Here is a 19527-nt window from a genome sequence, read left to right as displayed (position 1 = left end):
TGGGGGGTGTGCAAGAGGCAGCTGATCAATGATTCTCTCTCAACATTGGTGTTTCCATCTCTCTCTCCCTCTCCCTTCCTCTCTGAAATCAATAAAAATATATTTTTAAAAAACAGAGATCTTAAAAGCAGCAGAGGGGGAAAAAAAAAGAATACTATAATGATATGACAATTGGATTGACATAAAAAATGTCAACAGCAAGTTGATAAGCCAGAATTCAGAGGGATAATATCTTCAATGTATTGAAAGAAAAAAAACAACCTAAAACAATCATACAACAAGAGGTTAAAATCCCTTATAATAAAAGGGTAATATGCAAATAGACCAAACAGCAGAACAACCAAACAACCAATCAAAGTGTAATATGCTAATGATATGCTAAGGCTGCTCAACTGCTCACTATGACTTGCACTGACCACCAGGGGGCAGATGCTCTGATTGGTAGGTTAACTTGCTGCTGAGGTCTGGCCGATCAGGACTGAGCAAGATGGGCCGAACATGACCTGGAGCCCTCCTGTGGTCCTTCCCAGGCCTGATTGTGCACCAGTGGGGTCCCTCAGCCTGGCCTGCACCCTTTTGCAATCCGGGACCCCTCTGGGGATGCCAGAGATCTGGTTTCAGTCGATCCCGCAGGCCACTCCCCTTGGGAGGGCACCAGATGCAGGGCTCATGGCTGGTGAGTGCTGCTGTGGCAGAACAAGCCTCTCCCAAAGGGGACTGATTGGGTGCGAGCCCGTGGCAGGCACAGTGGAGCAGGAATGAGCAGGAGCGGCAGGTAGGAGCTGCAGGTGGCATTGGACTGCAGGTTCAGGCCTGATCCCTGCAGGCCACCCAGAGGGACCCCACCTATGCATGAATTTGTGCACCGGGGCTCTAGTAAAAAAAAAATAAAAGCCAAGAGAATTTACCAACGATTAAACAAATACTAAATAAACTTTTAAAGCATATATTTCAGGAACCTTGCTGGGTGGCTAGTTGGTTGGAGTGTCATCTCGCACACCGAAAGGTTGTGGGTTAGATCCCCGGTCAGGGTGCATACAGGAGGCAACTGATTGATGGTTCTCTCTCACATCAATGTTTCTCATTCTCTCCCTCCCTCCCTCCCTCCCTTCTTTTCTTCCTAAAAAAAAAATAATAATAATCAACCAATGAATGCATGAGTACTAGTGAATGGAACAACAAATCGATGTTTCTCTATTTCTAAAATCAATTTTAAAAATCAGTAACAAAAATTTGTAGAAATTCCAAAACACATGTATAAACTTATGAGCCAAAGACAATACCACAGTAAAAATGTTTAAATATAAAATTGTTAATGAATGAAAATAATACATATCAGCCCTGGCCGGTTTTGCTCAGTGGATAGAGCACTGGCCTGCGGACTGAAGGGTCCCAGGTTCGATTCCGGTCAGGGGAATGTACCTTGGTTGCAGGCACATCCCCAGTAGGGGGTGTGCAAGAGGGAGCTGATCAATGTTTCTCTCTCATCGATGTTTCTAACTCTCTATCCCTCTCCCTTCCTCTCTGTAAAAAATCAATAAAAATATATTTTTAAAAAGAAAATACATATCAAAATTTGTGGTAAAATGGCACTTTGAAAATAATGTATAACCTTAATGCTAATAGAAAAGAAGGGATAAAATTAATGAGCTATGTTTCCTGCTTAGGAAGTTAGAAAAGGAATAATAAGAAAAGAAATAATGAAATGGGAGCAAATATTAATGTAATTGAAAACAAATATATAATAAACTAGCTCAAATAAGCCAAAAATTTTGTTCTTTTGAAAAGATTAATAAAATATATAACATCATGTGGTGAAACTGATCAGGAAAAAGAAAGCACAAGTAAAATTAGGAACAAAAAGAGGGTTTTCACTATAGATACAGCCAAGATTTAAAAAGAAGTTGGAAACTTAAATGCATATTACTAAATGAAAGAAGCCAATCTGAAAGACTACATACTCTATAATATCAATAATATAACCTTCTGGAAATGGTAAAACTATGGACACAGTAAAACTATCAGTGGTTTCAGGGGGTTAGGAGGAAGTGAGGGATGAATAGGCAGAGCACAGAGGACTTTTAAGGCAGTGAAACTATTCTGTACACTACAATGGTCAATATCTGTTATTTACATTTGTCAAAACCTATAGACTATACACCACCAAGAGTGAACCCTAGTGTAAATTATGGATTTTAGGTGATAATGATGTTTCAATGAAGTTCATTGATTGTAACAAATTTACCACTGCGGTGCAGGATGTCAATAGTGTGTAGGGACAAGGAGTGAATAGATGGGCACTGTCTGTACTTTCTGTTCAATTTTATTTTATTATTTTTTTCATCACCATTTATTCCCCCCATACTCTCTTCCACCTCCCTCCCTCCCACCCTGCTCAATTTTTATGTGAACCTACAACTGCTGTAAAAAAGTTTATTAATTTAAACGAAGAAAAAATGTTAAGAATACCAATAACAATATGCTTATACTTGAAAATGTAAACAAAATAAATTATATCCTAGCGGGGGAGAATAATTAAAAAATATGATCTCAAGACGAAAGTGTGCCTTTCTCCCTATCACCTCCTGGAAAGGACCATTTTCCCAAGCAACCTGCCCACAGAGCCAGCACTAGAAAGTAGCAAGACCAGGGCCATAGTTTCAGGAAATCAACACAGACAGCCCTCACCCTTAACACACTGCACTCAGGAGCGATCTTTACTCACGAACAAAAAAGCATTTATATTTATTCTTTGTGATCCCAAGGACCAGAACTAGGACGTAGGACGCCGGTTTCAAACTCATTATAAGGGAAAAACGTTAAAATAATATGTCAGACTATAGTTAAGGGAGAAAAAGATAGCTTAATATAAACATAGAAGTGATAGAGCGCATAATCTGTTGAACAAGACCTCCTTTGATAAAACGGTAAGACGCAACCGATATCTGCTAATAACGTAGAAAAATCTAAGACGATTTTTTTCCCCATCATTACCAATGGAACTCAGAAACAGGACTCTCACAGGCCAGAACAGCCCTAGAACTGTCAGTGCCTTCCGATCTAGGAGCGTCGGCCAGAAACACGGCAGCCCCTGCAGTGAAGAACCTGAGTGAAACTCCCCAGGTACGAAGATGCGGAGAAAAAGGAACCCTCGTGCACTGCTGGTGGGAATGCAGACTGGTGCAGCCACTGTGGAGAACAGTATGGAGTTTCCTCAAAAAACTGAAAATGGAACTCCCATTTGACCCAGTAATCCCACTCCTGGGAATATATCCAAAGAAACTAGAAACACCAATCAGAAAGGATATATGCACCCCTATGTTCATAGCAGCATAATTCACCATAGCTAAGATTTGGAAACAGCCTAGGTGCCCGTCAGCAGATGACTGGATCAGAAAACTGTGGTACATCTACACATTGGAATACTATGCTGCCATAAAAAAGAAGGAATTCTCATCATTTGCAGCAACCTGGATGGAATTGGAGAACATTATGCTGAGTGAAATAAGCCAGTCAATGAAAGAAAAATACCACATGATCTCACTCATTTATGGATAGTAAAGAACATTATAAAGTGATGAACAAAAAGATAGATACAGAGACAGTAAAGCATCATACAGACTCAAATTACAGGGGGAAAGTTAGGGAGAGGTGGGGGAGATAAGAGATCAAACGAAGGACTTGTATGCATAACCAATGGACACAAAACTCTGGGGGGTGAGGGCATGTATGGGTGTGGGGTGGGGAGGGCAATGGTAAGATATCTACACATATAATACCTCAATAAAAAAAATTAAAAAAAAAAAAAGAAACTCCCCAGGTAAGCGCAGATTCTATGGCGTGTTCTGCAGCAATGCCCAGCAGCCTGCAGGAGGAGGAAACTTCAACTCCCATCAGACAATGCGAACTGAGGTGGGCGGGCACTCACCGCGCATGGGCGGCTCTGACCAATAACGACTGTCGTTACAGCGAACAGTTTGGCCGCGTTTGTAAAAGACCTCGGCAGGCGAAGAGAGAGGAGGTGAGGGCGGTCGTCAGCTTGGGGCCTTGGGGCCGCGAGGTGGGGGTGGGGGGTGGGCACAGGGCAGGTAAGGGGGCCGTGTGGACAGAAGGCGGGGGCGGCGGTGGAACGGGTGTAGAGCCTAGAATCCCAACGGAGAGCGTGTCCAAGGAGCAGGGTGCGAGCCAGGTGTTGCTTCTGCTTGGGCCTCCTTAGAACCGGAAGTGAGCCCTCGCGGCGGGGAGGATGCCGGGAAACTGGCCCTGGGTGGTGCAGTGGGGGGCGGGCTGGGACCCGGAATCCGGGAGGGAGATACAGTCTAGGACGCCCCTTTCCCAGACACGACTCTGCGTTTCTCCATTGGCCTTTCTGCGGTATGCGACGCTGCGCAGGGCTAATGGGAGCACCTTGGACCATGAGTCGGGAGTTCTGGCTTCTAGGCCTGCCCCTTCCTCTCATTTGTGTTTTGTCAAGGAATCCATCAGATTCCGAAATCACACTAGGTAGGCTATCTGGTGGCTGACTGTGAGACATTCATCACAGCGTTGCTTTCTCTGAGTCAGTGTCTTCCTCTCTAAAGATGAGTGCATTAGTACAGACGTCGCAGGATGATGGTGTTCATGAAAGAAACATCCAAATCTGGAAGAATTTGTATGACTTTGAGCCAAACCATTTCCAGAAAGCAAAAATCTCAACGGGTTGAGGAAATGCTCCAGAGAAGGGCAGTTTTGCACTTTATTTTATACATTAGCATCAAATGGGGAAGATGTAAGGGGGATGCATGAAATTCATTGTTGATAGATTAGGGAGGTGGTAGAAAGCAAAACTGGGAAATCTCTGGGATTTGATAAATAAATAGACAACCTACTTCTTTTACGCAGGTTTGTACAGGATAGTTAACAGTTAACATGATAATGGTAACAATGAGAGGATCTGTGGTCTCCTGCTCTGGTGGGAGAATTATGCCCTGAGGGGTTTGTAAAAAAGGAAATTAACCTGACATTTCAAAAGTATGTTATTGGTAGATGCAAAAAACAAACCCTCCCCACCCCCATCCCCCGGCCCCCACACACAAAACTCACAATAGGCTCAGTTAAGGAAAAGACCTTTTGTCAAGGAAGATATTGGCCCTAGCTGGTTTGGTTCAATGGATAGAGCATTGGCCTGCAGACTGATCCTGGGTTTGATCCCGGTCAAGGGTGCATGCCTGGGTTGTGGGTTCGATCCCCAGTAGGGGGCATGCAGGAGTCAGCCAATCAGTGATTCTCATCATTGATGTTCCTCCCTCCCTCTCCGTTCTTCTCTGAAATCAATAAAAAACACTTTTTTTTTTAAAAGGAAGATACTGGCCTAGGACATGACTATAGCCATGACTCACTTTTAGTTAGGAATTTTAAATTTCAGACCATCCTATGTGGTTTTTTTATTTTATTTTTTTATTTTATTGATTTTTCACAGAGAGGAAGGGAGAGGGATAGAGAGCCAGAAACATCGATGAGAGAGAAACATCGACCAGCTGCCTCCTGCACACCCCCCACTGGGGGATGTGCCCGCAACCAATGTACATGCCCTTGACCGGAATCGAACCAGGGACCTTCCAGTCTGAAGACCGACGCTCTACCCACTGAGCCAAATCGGTTTCGGCCTATGTGGTTTCTTTAGGTGTCTGAGTTTGTAAGGCCTTCGGCCTCCTCTGAGCTTGTCTGCTGTAGTGTGTGGCTCCTTTTTCATCCACAATGGTGAGAAATACATGAGGAAAATGCATGGGAAGGGCTAACTTGTACTTAGTAAACATTAGTAAGTTTTATGTTTTATTCATGGTGATCATTTGTTCTCTTCACTTAGTGTGCTTCACAAACATTAAATAGCATCCACCAAGATGTATAGCTCTACAGCCAAATAGTAATTGAATGGCAACCCTCCTTCTAGGGAGCATTTATGGGTTCGCTCTTCCAGCACTACTCCCTTTACACCATCTTGCTGAGACACCCTTTTATAGGCAGGATTCAAATACAGGTTCTTTACAAGTTGTGTTAACTTGTTTGAATATGCTTTCAATATAGAATCTGATAAGTGATACCAGTCCATGTTTAAAATTCAAATATTAGAAAACAGTGAAATGTAACTCTCCCTTCTGTTACCAAGATAGGGGGCCTGGCCCTGAGCGTGTCTGCCAAGGCCAGCCAGTAGTGTGTATTCTTGACTTTGCGTAGGAAAGATTTCACAATCCGAGTCCTGGGGACAGTGAAATAAGGAAGGGCTTAGCATAAAAGAAGTAACAGGAGAGCCTAGCTTGGGCTGCCTTAGCTCACTGGGAAGTCAGAGAAGAAGGGTCTTGGAGACAGGTTCCGGGGGTTAGCCCGGGCAAGCTGAGCTGCTGCTGCCCATTGCTCCCTTGGTTGCAAATCTTGTGGGGTCCCTTAGAGTTTAGGAGATGCACACCTGTGGGGGAAGAGGAGGGGAAAGGGAATAGCACAGGCAATCTGATTGCCATCATAGCCTTAGCTAACACCTCCATCACATCACATAATTGCCATTTCTTTTTTGTGGTGCGGACATTTAAGATCTTGGCAACTTTCAAGTATATAATACAGTCTTATTAACTGTAATCACCATGCTGTATAGTAGATCTCCAGAACTTAATCATAACTGGAAATTTTTACCCTTTGACTGATATTTCCCAATTTTCCCACTCCCCAGCCCCTGGAAACCACCATTCCATTCTCTTTCTATGAGTTTGGCTTTTTTAGATTTTATATAGAAGTGATATCATACAGTATTTTTCCTTCTCTGTCCACATTGTCTTAATTTGCTTTGTAGTAAGTTTTAAAATCAGGAAGTGTGAGTCCTTCTACTTTATTCTTCTTAAGATTATTCTGGCTCTTCCAGATCCCTTGTATTTTTATATAAATTTTAGGATCATCTTTTTAATTTCTGAGGGAGAAGGGAGTTAGTATCTGTAATTTTGATAGGGATTTCATGGTATCTGTAGATCAATTCGGGGAGTAGTGTCATCTTAACAATACTAAGTCTTCTGGTCCATGAACATGGGATGTCTCCATTTTTTTTAGGTCTTTAATTTCCTTCAACGATGTTTTGTAGTTTTTAGTGTACAAGTCTGCTTTTGTTGCTCAGTTTGTTTTCATCTTTGCACTTTGCTTATAGTGATTTTTGACATGCAGAAAATTTTCATTTTTATGTAATCAAATATCAGTTTTAGTTTTAAAATGGATAAAATATTTGGGGCTTTCTTAGATAAAATATTTTTAGTATGTTTTTATTGATTTCAGACAGGGAGGGAGAGGGAGAGATAGAAACATCAATGATGAGAGAGAATCATTGATCAGCTGCCTCCTGCACTCCTCCCACTGGGGACCGAGCCTGCAACCCAGGCATGTGCCCTTGACTGGAATCGAACCTGGGACCCTTCAGTCCACAGGCTGATGCTCTATCCACTGAGCCAAACCAGCTAGGTCTTAGATAAAATATTTTAATAGATTTCCCCCCAATGAGATAGACACATGGTTAAATGAGCATGTGAAACATTAGTGAGATGCCACTTCAACACACGATAATCAAATGGCTATGAGAAGACAGTAACATGTATTGATTGGAGAAATAGGAAGTGGAGAAACAGGAACTCTCATATGTTGCCTATGTGAATGTAAAGTGATACAGCCAGTTTGGCAGTTTCTTAAAAAGTTAAACAGAAACTTATCTGATCCAGCAATTCCACTTCTAGGTATCTACCCAAGAGAAATGAAGCCATTTGTTTCACAGAGACTTGCATGTTTATTTTCTCAGCAGCAGTGTTCATAAGAGTAAAAAACTGGAAACAATCCAAATATCTGTCAGCTGGTGAGTGGATAAACAAAATGATAATCTATACCATGGACTACTATTCAGCAACAAAAGGAATGAAGTATGGATACATGCTACAATGTGGTGGAATCTTGAAAACATATTGAGTGAAAGAAGCCAGACTTTTAAAAGCCACATATTATATGATTCCATCTAAATGAAATGTTCAGAAAAGGTAAATCTATAGAGACAGAAAGCAGATTAGTGATTTCCTGGGGGTGGGAATCATTACTGCAAACAGCAAGAGGGATCTTTTTGGGGCGTGTTCTAAGACTGGATTGTAGTTAAGGGTGTCCAATCTATAAATTTAATAAATATCATTGAATTCTACACTTAAATGGGTGAATTTTATGGTATGTAAAATATACCTCAATAAAGAGGTGTTTTTGCCCTAGCTGGTTTGGCTCAGTGGATAGAGCGTCGGCCTTCAGACTGAAGGGTTCGATTCCAGTCAAGGGCACATGCCCAGGTTGCGGGCTCAATCCCCAGTGTGGGGTGTGCAGGAGGCAGCCAATCAATGATTCTCTCTCATCATTAATGTTTCTTTCCTTTTTTAAAAAATATATATTTTATTGATTTTTTACAGAGAGGAAGGGAGAGGGAGAGAGAGTTAGAAACATCGATGAGAGAGAAACATCAATCAGCTGCCTTCTGCACACCCCCTTCTGGCGATGTGCCCACAACCAAGGTACATGCCCTTGACCGGAATCAAACCTGGGACCCTTGAGTCCACAGGCCGACGCTCTATCCACTGAGCCAAACCGGTTAGGGCTTCATCATTGATATTTCTATCTCTCTCTCCCTCTCCCTTCCTCTCTGAAATCAATAAAAATATATTTTAAAAAATAAAGAGGTTTTTTTTAAAAAACACTAATACAGTAGGAAAACTTTTAATCATTATTTTGTGGACACAGAAAGGGATTTGTGTCATTTAGGCTATCCTCATTCTGATATCCTTAAAAAATATATTTTTAAATCTCACCAGTTTTAAATTCTATCTTAACAGTTCTACCTTTTGTACTTATCTGCCTGGAATTTATTTAAGTATAGAAAGTGAGACAGAATGAGTATGATATATATTTTTTTAAAATATATTTTATTGATTTATTACAGAGAGGAAAGAAGAGGGACAGAGAGTTAGAAACATCGATGAGAGAGAAACATCGATCAGCTGCCTCTTGCACACCCCCTATCGGGGATGCGCCCGCAACCAAGGCACATGCCCTTGACCGGAATCGAACCCGGGACCCTTGAGTCCGCAGGCCGACGCTCTATCCACTGAGCCAAACCGGTTCCGGCGAGTATGATATTTTTAATGATAATTTTTGTTGATAACTTTTCCTTTTTTTTAAAAAAAAAAAATGTATTGATTTCAGAGAGGAAGGGAGAAGAAGAAGAGAGAGAAACATCAATAATGAGAGAGGCCCTAACCCGTTTGGCTCAGTGGATAGAGCGCCGGCCTGCGGACTGAAGGGTCCCAGATTCGATTCCGGTCAAGGGCATGTACCTTGGTTGCGGGCACGTGCCCAGTGGGGAGTGTGCAGGAGGTGGCTGATCGATGTTTCTCTCTCATCGATGTTTCTAACTTTCTATCCCTCTCCCTTCCTCTCTGTAAAAAATCAATAAAATACATTTAAAAATAATACTAATAATGAGAATTATTGATTGGCTGCCTCCTGCAGGCCCCCTACTGGAGATCAAGCCCACAACCCTGGCATGTGCCATTGACTGGAATCAAACCTAGGACCCTTGCCGAAACCGGTTTGGCTCAGGGGATAGAGCGTCGGCCTGCGGACTCAAGGGTCCCAGGTTCGATTCCGGTCAAGGGCATGTACCTTGGTTGCTGGCACATCCCCAGTAGGGGGTGTGCAAGAGGCAGCTGATAAATGTTTCTCTCTCATCAATGTTTCTAACTCTCTATCCCTCTTCCTCTCTGTAAAAAATCAATAAAATATATTAAAAAAACAAAAACCTAGGACTCTTTAGTCCACAGGCTTACGCTCTATCCACTGAGCCAAACCGGCTAGGGCTGGAGTCTGCTTTTACATTATCATTTTATAACATGACTTTATCTCTAAATATTTAAAAATTTACATTTTTAAAAAGATCATAGATTTACATGGTTCAAAATGTGAAAACTAATAAACACAAACCTCTGTTAACCTTCAAAAAATTTTTTTTAAATTGATTTTCCTTTTAGAGAAATGGGGGAAGAGAGAGAGAGACATTGCTGTGAGAGAAACATCAATCAATTGCCTATCACTCACTCCCCAACTGGGGATCAAACCCACTACCTTTTGGTGCATGGGACAAGGCTCCAACCAACTGAACCACACAGGCCAGGGCAGAAACTTTTTTTCTGTTAATCCTCACCCGAAGATATTTTTCCATTGATTTTTAGAGAGAGTGGAAGGGATAGGGAGAGATAGAGAAACATCAGTATGAGGTATGTGTCCTTGATCAGAATCAAACCCGGGACCCTCCAGTTTGCAGGCCAATGCTCTATCCACTGAGCCAAATTGGCTAGGGTTCATTGGTTGATTATTGTATGTACCCTGGTATGTACCCTTGACCAGGAATTGAACCCATGATCCTTCGGTGCGAGGGCCAATGCTCTAACCACTTAGACACACCAGGCAGGGCTGTAAGATAAATTCTTATTAGTGGACTTACTGGGTCAAAAGGAATATGCAGGGGAAACATGAACTAAAATTGAAGGACATACCTGTAAAACACCTGGCTCTTCAAAATTGTCAAGATTATCCTACCTAATAAAAGAGTAATATGCAAATTGACCAAATGGCAGAACAATCAGTCGGCAAGGGGCAGGGCCAGTGAGCAGGCGGCTCCAGGCCAGCCAAGGCGCGTGCCAGCGGGCAGAGGGAGGGGAAGGCGATGGGGGGGGGGAGCCGGCCACTTGCTGGCTAGTGCCATCCCCTGATCGGCCCACCCACTTGCCTCCCGCAGAGGGAGCCAGACTGTGGCTTAGCGGGCCTAAGCCATCAGTCGGACATCCCCTGAGGGCTCCCAGACTGCAAGAGGGTGCAGGCTGGGCTGAGGAACCCCCCGAGTGCACGAATTTTCATGCACTGGGCCTCTAGTCCTATGTAATAAAAGCCTAATATGCAAATCGACTGAACAGCAGAACAACCGGAGGAACAGCCAGTCGGTATGATGCACACTGACCACCAGGGGGCAGATGGTCAACACAGGAGCTTCCCCCAGCCCACAGGCCCCAGGCCAGCCAAGGTGGGTGCCAGCGGGGGCCCTCCTGTCACCCCGTTGGTCGCCCCATAGATCAGCCCTGATCACTGGCCAGGCCTAGGGACCCTATCTGTGCACGAATTTTATGCACCGGGCCTCTAGTGGAAATAAAAGATAAACTCACAGATCTGAGAAGACTAAGGAGACATGATGGCTAAATGCAATGTGGTGTCTTGAATTGGCTCTTCCTGGAACAGAAAAAGGACAAAGTCTAGAGTTTAATTAATTTTAAAGTACCAATGTTGACCTCTTAGTTTTGACAAATGTCTCTATCTTTGCAACTTTTCTGAAAATGTGAAATTATTCTATATAAGTTTATTCTTTAAAAGGGTCTTTAGTGCCCTAGCCGGTTTAGCTCAGTGGATAGAGTGTCGGCCTGCAGACTGAAGGGACCCAGGTTCGCTTCCGGTCAGGGGCACATACCAGGGTTGTGGGCTCGATCTCCAGTAGGGGGCGTGCAGGAGGCAGCCGATCAATGATTCTCATCAGTGATGTTTCTCCCTCTCCCTTCCTCTTTGAAATCAATAAAAATATATTTAAAAAAATAAAAAAGGACATTAGTGGAAAAACTGCTGAAATCCATATAAAGTCTGTAGTAGATAGAATTAATAGTATTGTACCAGTGTTAAAACTTCAGTTTTGACAAATGTCCCATGGTAATTAGGATGTTAACATTTGGGAAAGTGGGGTAAAGAGTATACAGGAACCCTCTGTATTATCTTTATAACTTTTCTATAAACCTAAACTTATTTCAAAATTAAAAGGTTTTAAAAAAGAAATGTGCATTTGCAATTTTGAAAGATACTAACAAATTGCCCTCTACAGAGCATAATAAAAAAAGTAAAAGAGAAAAATAAAAGAATGGAATTCCCATGATGATGCTAAAAAACCATTGCATCTTAAGGCTTCACATGTATGGCAAACCAGTTTCTGCCTTAATGAGCAAAGTTGTGTGTTTTTCCACTTAAATCATATCAGTGTAGTTTTCAGCTCTTTTATAGATATTAACTCTTTTTCTGTTTTGCAAATGAAAAACACCCTGAAGCTCAAAAGTTAAAAGTCTTAGTCACAGAGAGAATTGGTGGTAAAGGGCCAACTAAATCCTCCATCTTTTGACTTTTGAACCCATGTTTGGCTGAATGAGAATACCTACTAAAGAAATTTATTGACCTGGGAAGGCAGTTCTATGTAAACATGCTAATGTCTCTAGATCAGTAGTTTTTTATGAGTGATTTTAGCTCACCAGAGACCATTTAGCAATATCTGGAGACATTCTTGTTTTTTTACAACTTGGGGAGGAGGTGTTGATTGCTAGTAGCATCTAGTGGGTACTACTAAACATCCTGCAGTGCATGGGATACTCCCCTAACAAGTAAGAATTACCCAGACTTAAATGTCAGTAGTGCCAAGGTGGAGAAATCCTGCTATAGACCATATTTCAGAAAGTTTTATTCACTCATGGATACTCAGTAAGCAAATATTACAGTTGGGGGATTAATTTATAGCACCAGTGAAAAGATGGGCATTCTTAGACTTTTCTTATTTGTACCTTTCAATTTGTTAATCAGTGGACTAAGAAGATGTAGAAGAAGATGGGGGGAAAGCAATGCTAACAGTCTATTTCAAAATCACAAGCAAATTACCTATGTTTTTTTTTTTTAATCCTCCACCCGAGGATATTTTTTCTTTTTTTTTCTTTTTTTTTTTTTTTTTTTCCGAGGATATTTTTTCATTGATTTTTAGAGAGAGTGGAAGAGAGGGAGAGACAGAAATATCGATGTGAGAGAGACACATCGATTGATTGCGTCCTGATAAGGGCCCGGGCCAGGAGGAGCCTATAACGAAGGTACGTGTCCTTGACCTGACTCAAACCCGGAACTCTTTGGACTGCAGGCCGACACTCTATCCACTGAGCCAAACCAGCTAGGGTGCAAATTACCTTTTTAAAAAAGCATTTAAAATATTGAACTTTACTTAATAATATGCATACTAAACTGATGGCTGAAACTTACTTTGAAATGAGTCAGAGTAAAAAAGGAATTGATGTATGACGAAGGGGATGGATAAATAGATATGTAATAAGGCAAATACAGTAAAATGTTCATTGCATAATCTAGTGGGTAAGTATATGGAGGTTCACTGTATAATTCTATTTTTTCATATGTTTGAAAATTTTCATAATGGGGGAAAATAAAAAACATACTCTTCTTAACAGACATAGGATTATTGTAAACCACATAGTTAATTTTGCTGGGGGACCTCAGACAAGTTACTTAACTTTTATTTTTTTTTTATTAAAATTTTTTTTTTTTTTTTTTCAGAGAAAGGAAAGGAGAGGAGGAGAGAGACAGAAACATCAAGGAAAGAGAATCATAGATCAGCTGCCTCCTGCACACCCCCTACTGGGGATTGAGCCCTGACCGGGAATCAAACTGGAGACCCCTTGGTTCATAGGGTGACTCAACCACTGAGCCACACTAGCTGGGCAACAAGTTATTTAAATTTTAAAAGTTCATCTGAAGAATGGTTGATGCTTGGCTTAAATAAGATACTAATATTGTGGTGTTCAAATGAAATCATGAATGTAACAGCACTTGGAAAAGCATAAAGTGCTCTAAAATAAAAATGTGAGGCATTACTATTGGGAAGGATGAGTGTTTGACCAATTATACACCATGGCTCTAGGTGTTCTTGACAACTCCCTGTGTAGTGCCATTCACACTATTTTCTTGCAATTGGAAGTACAAAGCAATCATTTCCATAACAATTTCTGTCAAATATTTCTCAAATATTTGTGAAAGACTTAGATTCCTATTCTGAAGGAAAGAATCATTCTGTCTTTGCAAACTTTAATATTTTTTCTTGTTTTATTTATAGACTGCCAAGGTCTCCACATAAGGCAGAGGGAATCTTCTTTGTGAAACACTGGGCAGGAGGATGCCGAATGTCTGCATTGTTAGACTATGGAGTTCAAACTTCAGAAGTCTGGGTTAAGCAGTAACATTTACTCTGTAAATGATTATGTCTTCGCTTGTCCTCTATGACTATCACAAACTAATGAAACACCTTTTTAGGTCTTATGAATTTAGGTCACACCATTTTCCGGATGCTCTGGCAACTGAAACGGGTAAGATTGGGCTGGGTGTTGTGTGGAAGGGTGGAAGGGAAAGAGCTAACCTTTTCCATTCTCCAGTCCTTGCTTAAGTTAAGTATCTGTGCATGTAAAGATTAGGTTAACTAATCTAGGTTGTTTTATGAAACAGGATTGAACCTAAAGAAATGCTTTAATTGTTACATTTGGTTTTTAAAACTATAGAGATCTTCACTTTTATTTTGTTTGAGGGTTTATTTATTTTAAATATATTTTTATTTCAGAGAGGATTGGAGAGAGAGAGATAGAAACATCAATGATGAGAGAGGATCATTGATCAGCTGCCTCCTGCATGCCCCCTACTGGGTATTGAACCTGCAACCCAGACATGTGCCCTTGACTGGAATTGAACCCAGGAACTTTCAGTCCGCAGGCCGACGCGCTATCCACTGAGCCAAACCGGCTAGGGCTATTTGAGGGTTTAAATTGATGTTGTGTTTGAGGGTACAATTTGAAGATAGTGGATAGTTGCTTTTTTTGGTAAGAGAACATTTACTTGGTAAATCACAGAGTAGAAGTAATTCCTAGAAGAAATGAGCTTAGGAAACAAGTTATAGAGGTAAAGGATGGGCCCTTGGAGCTTGGGAGTGAGGAAGCTAATGGTAACCTGTCTGGGGCAGGGAGGAAGTGGGGTAAAGGGAGAGGGAAAGACAAAGAAAAAAGCACTGGTGTATTCCAGGTAAGGAGAGCACCTGGATAGCTTCTTTATGTTTCACTTTCTCTATTAAATATCGTAAGTGATTTTAACTCTGTATGTGTGTATGTATGCTGATGGGCTTATTGCTTTTTCTAGGGGCCTATGAAAAATGGAACCAAACTCTCTGAGGACTAAAGTCCCAGCTTTCTTATCTGATTTGGGGAAGGCCACATTGAGGGGAATAAGAAAGTGTCCCCGATGCGGCACATACAATGGAACCCGGGGACTGAGCTGTAAAAACAAGACATGTGGAACTATATTCCGCTATGGTGCACGGAAGCAGCCTAGTGTTGAAGCTGTCAAAATCATAACAGGCTCTGATCTGCAGGTCTACTCTGTGCGGCAAAGAGACCGGGGCCCCGACTACAGATGCTTTGTAGAGCTAGGTGTTTCAGAGACGACAATCCAAACGGTCGATGGGACGATCATCACTCAGCTGAGCTCTGGACGGTGTTATGTCCCCTCCTGCCTGAAAGCTGCCACCCAGGGTGTTGTGGAAAACCAGTGTCAGCACATCAAGTTGGCAATAAACTGTCAGGCAGAGGCCACCCCTCTGACTCTAAAGAGCTCTGTCCTGAATGCAATGCAGGCCTCCTCGGAAACCAAGCAAACCATCTGGCAGTTGGCCACAGAACCCACGGGTCCGCTCGTACAGAGAATTACTAAAAACATTTTGGTGGTGAAATGCAAGGCGAGCCAGAAGCATAGTTTGGGGTACTTGCATACGTCCTTTGTGCAGAAAATCAATGCCAAAAGCTTGCCTGAACGCCGTTTCTTCTGTTCCTGCCAGACTCTGAAGTCGCACAAGTCGAATGCCTCCAAGGATGAGGCAGCACAGAGATGCATTCATTTCTTTGCTTGCATCTGTGCCTTTGCCAGTGATGAGACATTGGCTCAGGAATTCTCAGACTTCCTAAATTTTGATTCCAGCGGTAGGTGGTATGGGTGACACACTCTGTTTTACTAAAATGACAATGAAAGTGTTCCACTAATGGCATTTGGAGATTGTCCTAGCGACCTTCAGAAGCAGTTGCTAGATAATTCAAATGAAAAGCATTCCTCCTTTTAATCCCAGTCATTTAATAAAAACATAGAACAAAAATATTCCCTTTTATTTTGGCTTGTTTACTTTTTTATTGTCTTTGAAGATGGAGAAAACAAGTACCCAGATTAAAAGAAAACCTTTAAAGTTTCTAAATCAAGTCTTTTGTTGTTAACATATTTTTATTGATTATTAAGAGAGAGAGGAAGTGAGAGAGAGAAACATTAATGTGAGAGAGATACATCTATTGGTTGCCTCCTGTATGCTCCCTGACCAGGGATCGAACCAACTACCTTCCTGTGCATGGGAGGACGCTCCAACCAACTGAACCACCCCGGCCAGGGCTCTTTTCATTTCTTTCTTTTTTTTTTTTTTTTTTACAGAGAGGAAGGGAGAGGGATAGAGTTAGAAACATCGATGAGAGAGAAACATCGATCAGCTGCCTCCTGCACACCCCAACTGGGGATGTGCCCGCAACCAAAGATACCTGCCCTTGACCGGAATCGAACCTGGGACCCTTTAGTCCGCAGGCAGACACTCTATCCACTGAGCCAAACCAATTAGGGCTCTTTTCTTTTTTTTTTTTTAAATATATTTTATTGATTTTTTACAGAGAGGAAGAGAGAGGGATAGAGAGTTAGAAACATCGATGAGAGAGAAACATCGATCAGCTGCCTCTTGCACACCCCCGACTGGGGATGCGCCCGCAACTAAGGTACATGCCCTTGACCGGAATCGAACCCGGGACCCTTGAGTCCGCAGGCCGATGCTCTATCCACTGAGCCAAACCGGTTTTGGCTAGGGCTCTTTTCATTTTTTAATAATCTTTAGTTGATAGCAGCTTCTAACATTTTAGTTTTATATTTCTCTGTAAAGCCTCCTATCAAGTTAATGTTCTATGAACAAAATCATGTTTTGGGCTGCCCTTTAAAAGTACTTGTTTTTTATTGCAGGTCCACAATCTATTTTTAAAATATATTGGGGGTGACATTGGTTAATAACATTGTATAAGTTTCAAATATACAGTTTTATAATACATCATTTGTATTTTACATTGTGTGCTCACCACCCTTAGAGTAGTCTCCCAAATATAGGGTGTTCCCCAAAAATGTATACACCTTTAATGGCTATTAGCTCAACCTACTGGAATTAATAATGATTCAACGTGTATATACATTTTTTTGGCCACCCTATATTTGACCCCCTTTACCCTCTTCTTCCTCCTCCTACCCCTTTACCCTCTGTTAACCTTCAAACTGTTTCTGTGTCTATGAATTTGTTTTGTTTGTTTGTTGCTTTTAGTTTTATATTCCACATATGAGTGAAATCATATGCTTTTTGTCCTTTTCCATTTTACTTATTTTGTTAGCATGATATTCTCAAGATCCATCCATGTTGTTGCAAATGTCAGTATTTTAATCTTTCTTATGGCTGAGTAGTATTCCATTGTACATATGTACCATATCATCTTTATCCAGTCATCCATTGAAGGATACTTATGTTGTTTCCATGTCTTGGGCTACCATGAATAATGCTGCCATGAACATAGGGGTACATATATCTTTATGAATAACTTTTCAAATTATTTGGGTAGGTACCCAGAAGAAGGATTGCTGGGACAGATGGTAGCTCTATTAATTTCTTGAGGAATCTATATACTGTTTTCCATTGTGGCTTTGTCAGTTTTCATTCTCACCAGTAGTGTATGAGGGTTCCTTTTTCTCCACATGCTCTCCAATACTTGTTATTTCTTATTTTATTGATAATAGCCATTCCAACAGGTATGAGGTGACATGTCATTGTCATTTTGATTTGCACTTCAAAGGAACTTTTTTAATGTAGGCAATCACTCCATTGTTTGGGGATTTGGATTTTTATAAGTTAATTTTTCTCTAAGTAGAGACCCATACTTCCTCCTGGGTAGTATTAATAATTCAGAAATATGTTATATTTTAGGTCTTAAAGAGATTATTGTGCCCCAGTTGGATTGCCATTCAGAATCAACAGTATCAGCTTGTGAGTCTACTCCATCTAAGGTGAAGAAGAGGAAAAAGGATGAAGTATCTGGTAAGAAGCTATTTGGTTTGTTTATATGATGGTTGTTTTATTTTTTATGGTTTTATCTTTAGAGACTGTTTTATGTGTTTCACTGGATTTTAGCAATGATAAGAATCAGTTTTTATGTGTTTCTTTTTCTGAAAAAAATTATATCCTCCAGTGATAATTCTTTCTCCAGTCAAGCTAAGAATTGGTTTTACTGATTAAATATAAGATCAAACCAAATTCAGCTCTTATTATTGAATATGTTTGTTCATCCCTTAAACATTCAGACTAGTCTTAAACCTTAACCAGCCTTCAGACAGTTTTACAAGGTTTTCATCCATAGAATGTTTTTAAAACTTGTGACAATAATTCATTATCTTTTCTACATTAATATAGGAATATAGTTTGTTACTTGAAAATAACAAGTAATAATACCACTGTCAGTTAAGGACCCTTACAAATCAATATGAAATTGCTGAAGTACCCTAGTAGATAAGTGTCAAAAGACATAGACTTTAAATAAAGAGAAAATTTTACCTGGTCCACAAATGTGGACACAACTCCAAACTCAATAGTGAACAGAGTTCTCCTCTGCAGGCCTGGTCGCCCCCAAAAAGGAACCCTCATATACTACTGGTGAAATGCAAAAATTTTAGAAATACAAAAATTAAAATAAGATACTTTTTGCTACCAAATTAGCAAATATTTTTAAAATTATGAGACCACAGGTAAAGGAGGTGAGGTTCAGGCTCTCTGGCATGGCTAGTGCAGTGTAAATTGCCATGATTATCTGTTAAGAACCTGAAAAATACTACTATTCATAGGGATAATTGCTAAAGGTGGATCAGGTGATTATGCACAGGAGTTTTAGTGCTGGGAAGTTGGAGAAAGGTAGAGAAACAAAGTGACACGATCACTTTCATGTTGTAAGGGGTAATTCTAGCAGCAGTGTGTAGCAGAGATTGTTGTTAAATGTTTATTTATTGGTCTTTCCCAGGAAATCTTGAAATTCAAATAGTAAAGTTCTTTCCCTTTGATGCAGTAGTCCACTTCTAAATAATCATTTTTAAGGAAATAATGCTCGGTACAGGAAAAGCATTTTATCCAGAAATGCTCATTTTATCATTATCCTATACAATAAAGAGGTAATATGCAAATTGACCATCACTCCAACACACAAGATGGCTGCCCCCCTGTGGACACAAGATGGCCGTCACAAGATGACTGGCAGGGGAGGGCAGTTGTGGGCGATCAGGCCAGCAAGGGAGGGCACTTGGGAGGGACCAGGCCTGCAGGGGAGGGCAGTTAGGGGTGACCGGGCCAGCAGAGGAGGGCAGTGGGGGGCGACCAGGTCGGCAGGGGAGGGCAGTTAGGGGTGACCAGACTGGCAGGGGAGGGCAGTTAGGGGCGACCAGGCTGGCAAGGGAGGGCAGTTAGTGGTGACCAGGCCAGCAGGGGAGGGCAGTTGG

At 41.3% G+C, this 19527-nt stretch overlaps 1 protein-coding gene across 2 annotated transcripts in view; it reads left to right on the top strand.

The window, feature by feature from the left end:
• The first annotated feature begins 3990 nt into the window (after nucleotides 1–3990).
• Nucleotides 3991–19527, top strand: part of C16H2orf42 (chromosome 16 C2orf42 homolog) — a 33412-nt gene continuing 17875 nt past the window's right edge. Inside the window, exons 1-4 of one of the 2 annotated variants that reach the window (XM_008147498.3) lie at nucleotides 3991–4021; nucleotides 14003–14252; nucleotides 15070–15905; nucleotides 17972–18082. In XM_008147498.3, coding sequence (XP_008145720.1) covers nucleotides 15083–15905; nucleotides 17972–18082 — 934 coding nt within the window. In that variant the 5' untranslated portion in view covers nucleotides 3991–4021; nucleotides 14003–14252; nucleotides 15070–15082. Of the gene's footprint in view, nucleotides 4022–7976; nucleotides 8037–14002; nucleotides 14253–15069; nucleotides 15906–17971; nucleotides 18083–19527 lie in introns of those variants that run through there. The other variant, XM_054728120.1, reaches the window with a different exon arrangement.

This window comes from Eptesicus fuscus, chromosome 16 (assembly GCF_027574615.1).
Source record: "Eptesicus fuscus isolate TK198812 chromosome 16, DD_ASM_mEF_20220401, whole genome shotgun sequence".
Taxonomy (NCBI): domain Eukaryota; kingdom Metazoa; phylum Chordata; class Mammalia; order Chiroptera; family Vespertilionidae; genus Eptesicus; species Eptesicus fuscus.
Note: the sequence above shows the minus strand (reverse complement) of the source record. Positions and strands in the feature narration are given on the sequence as shown.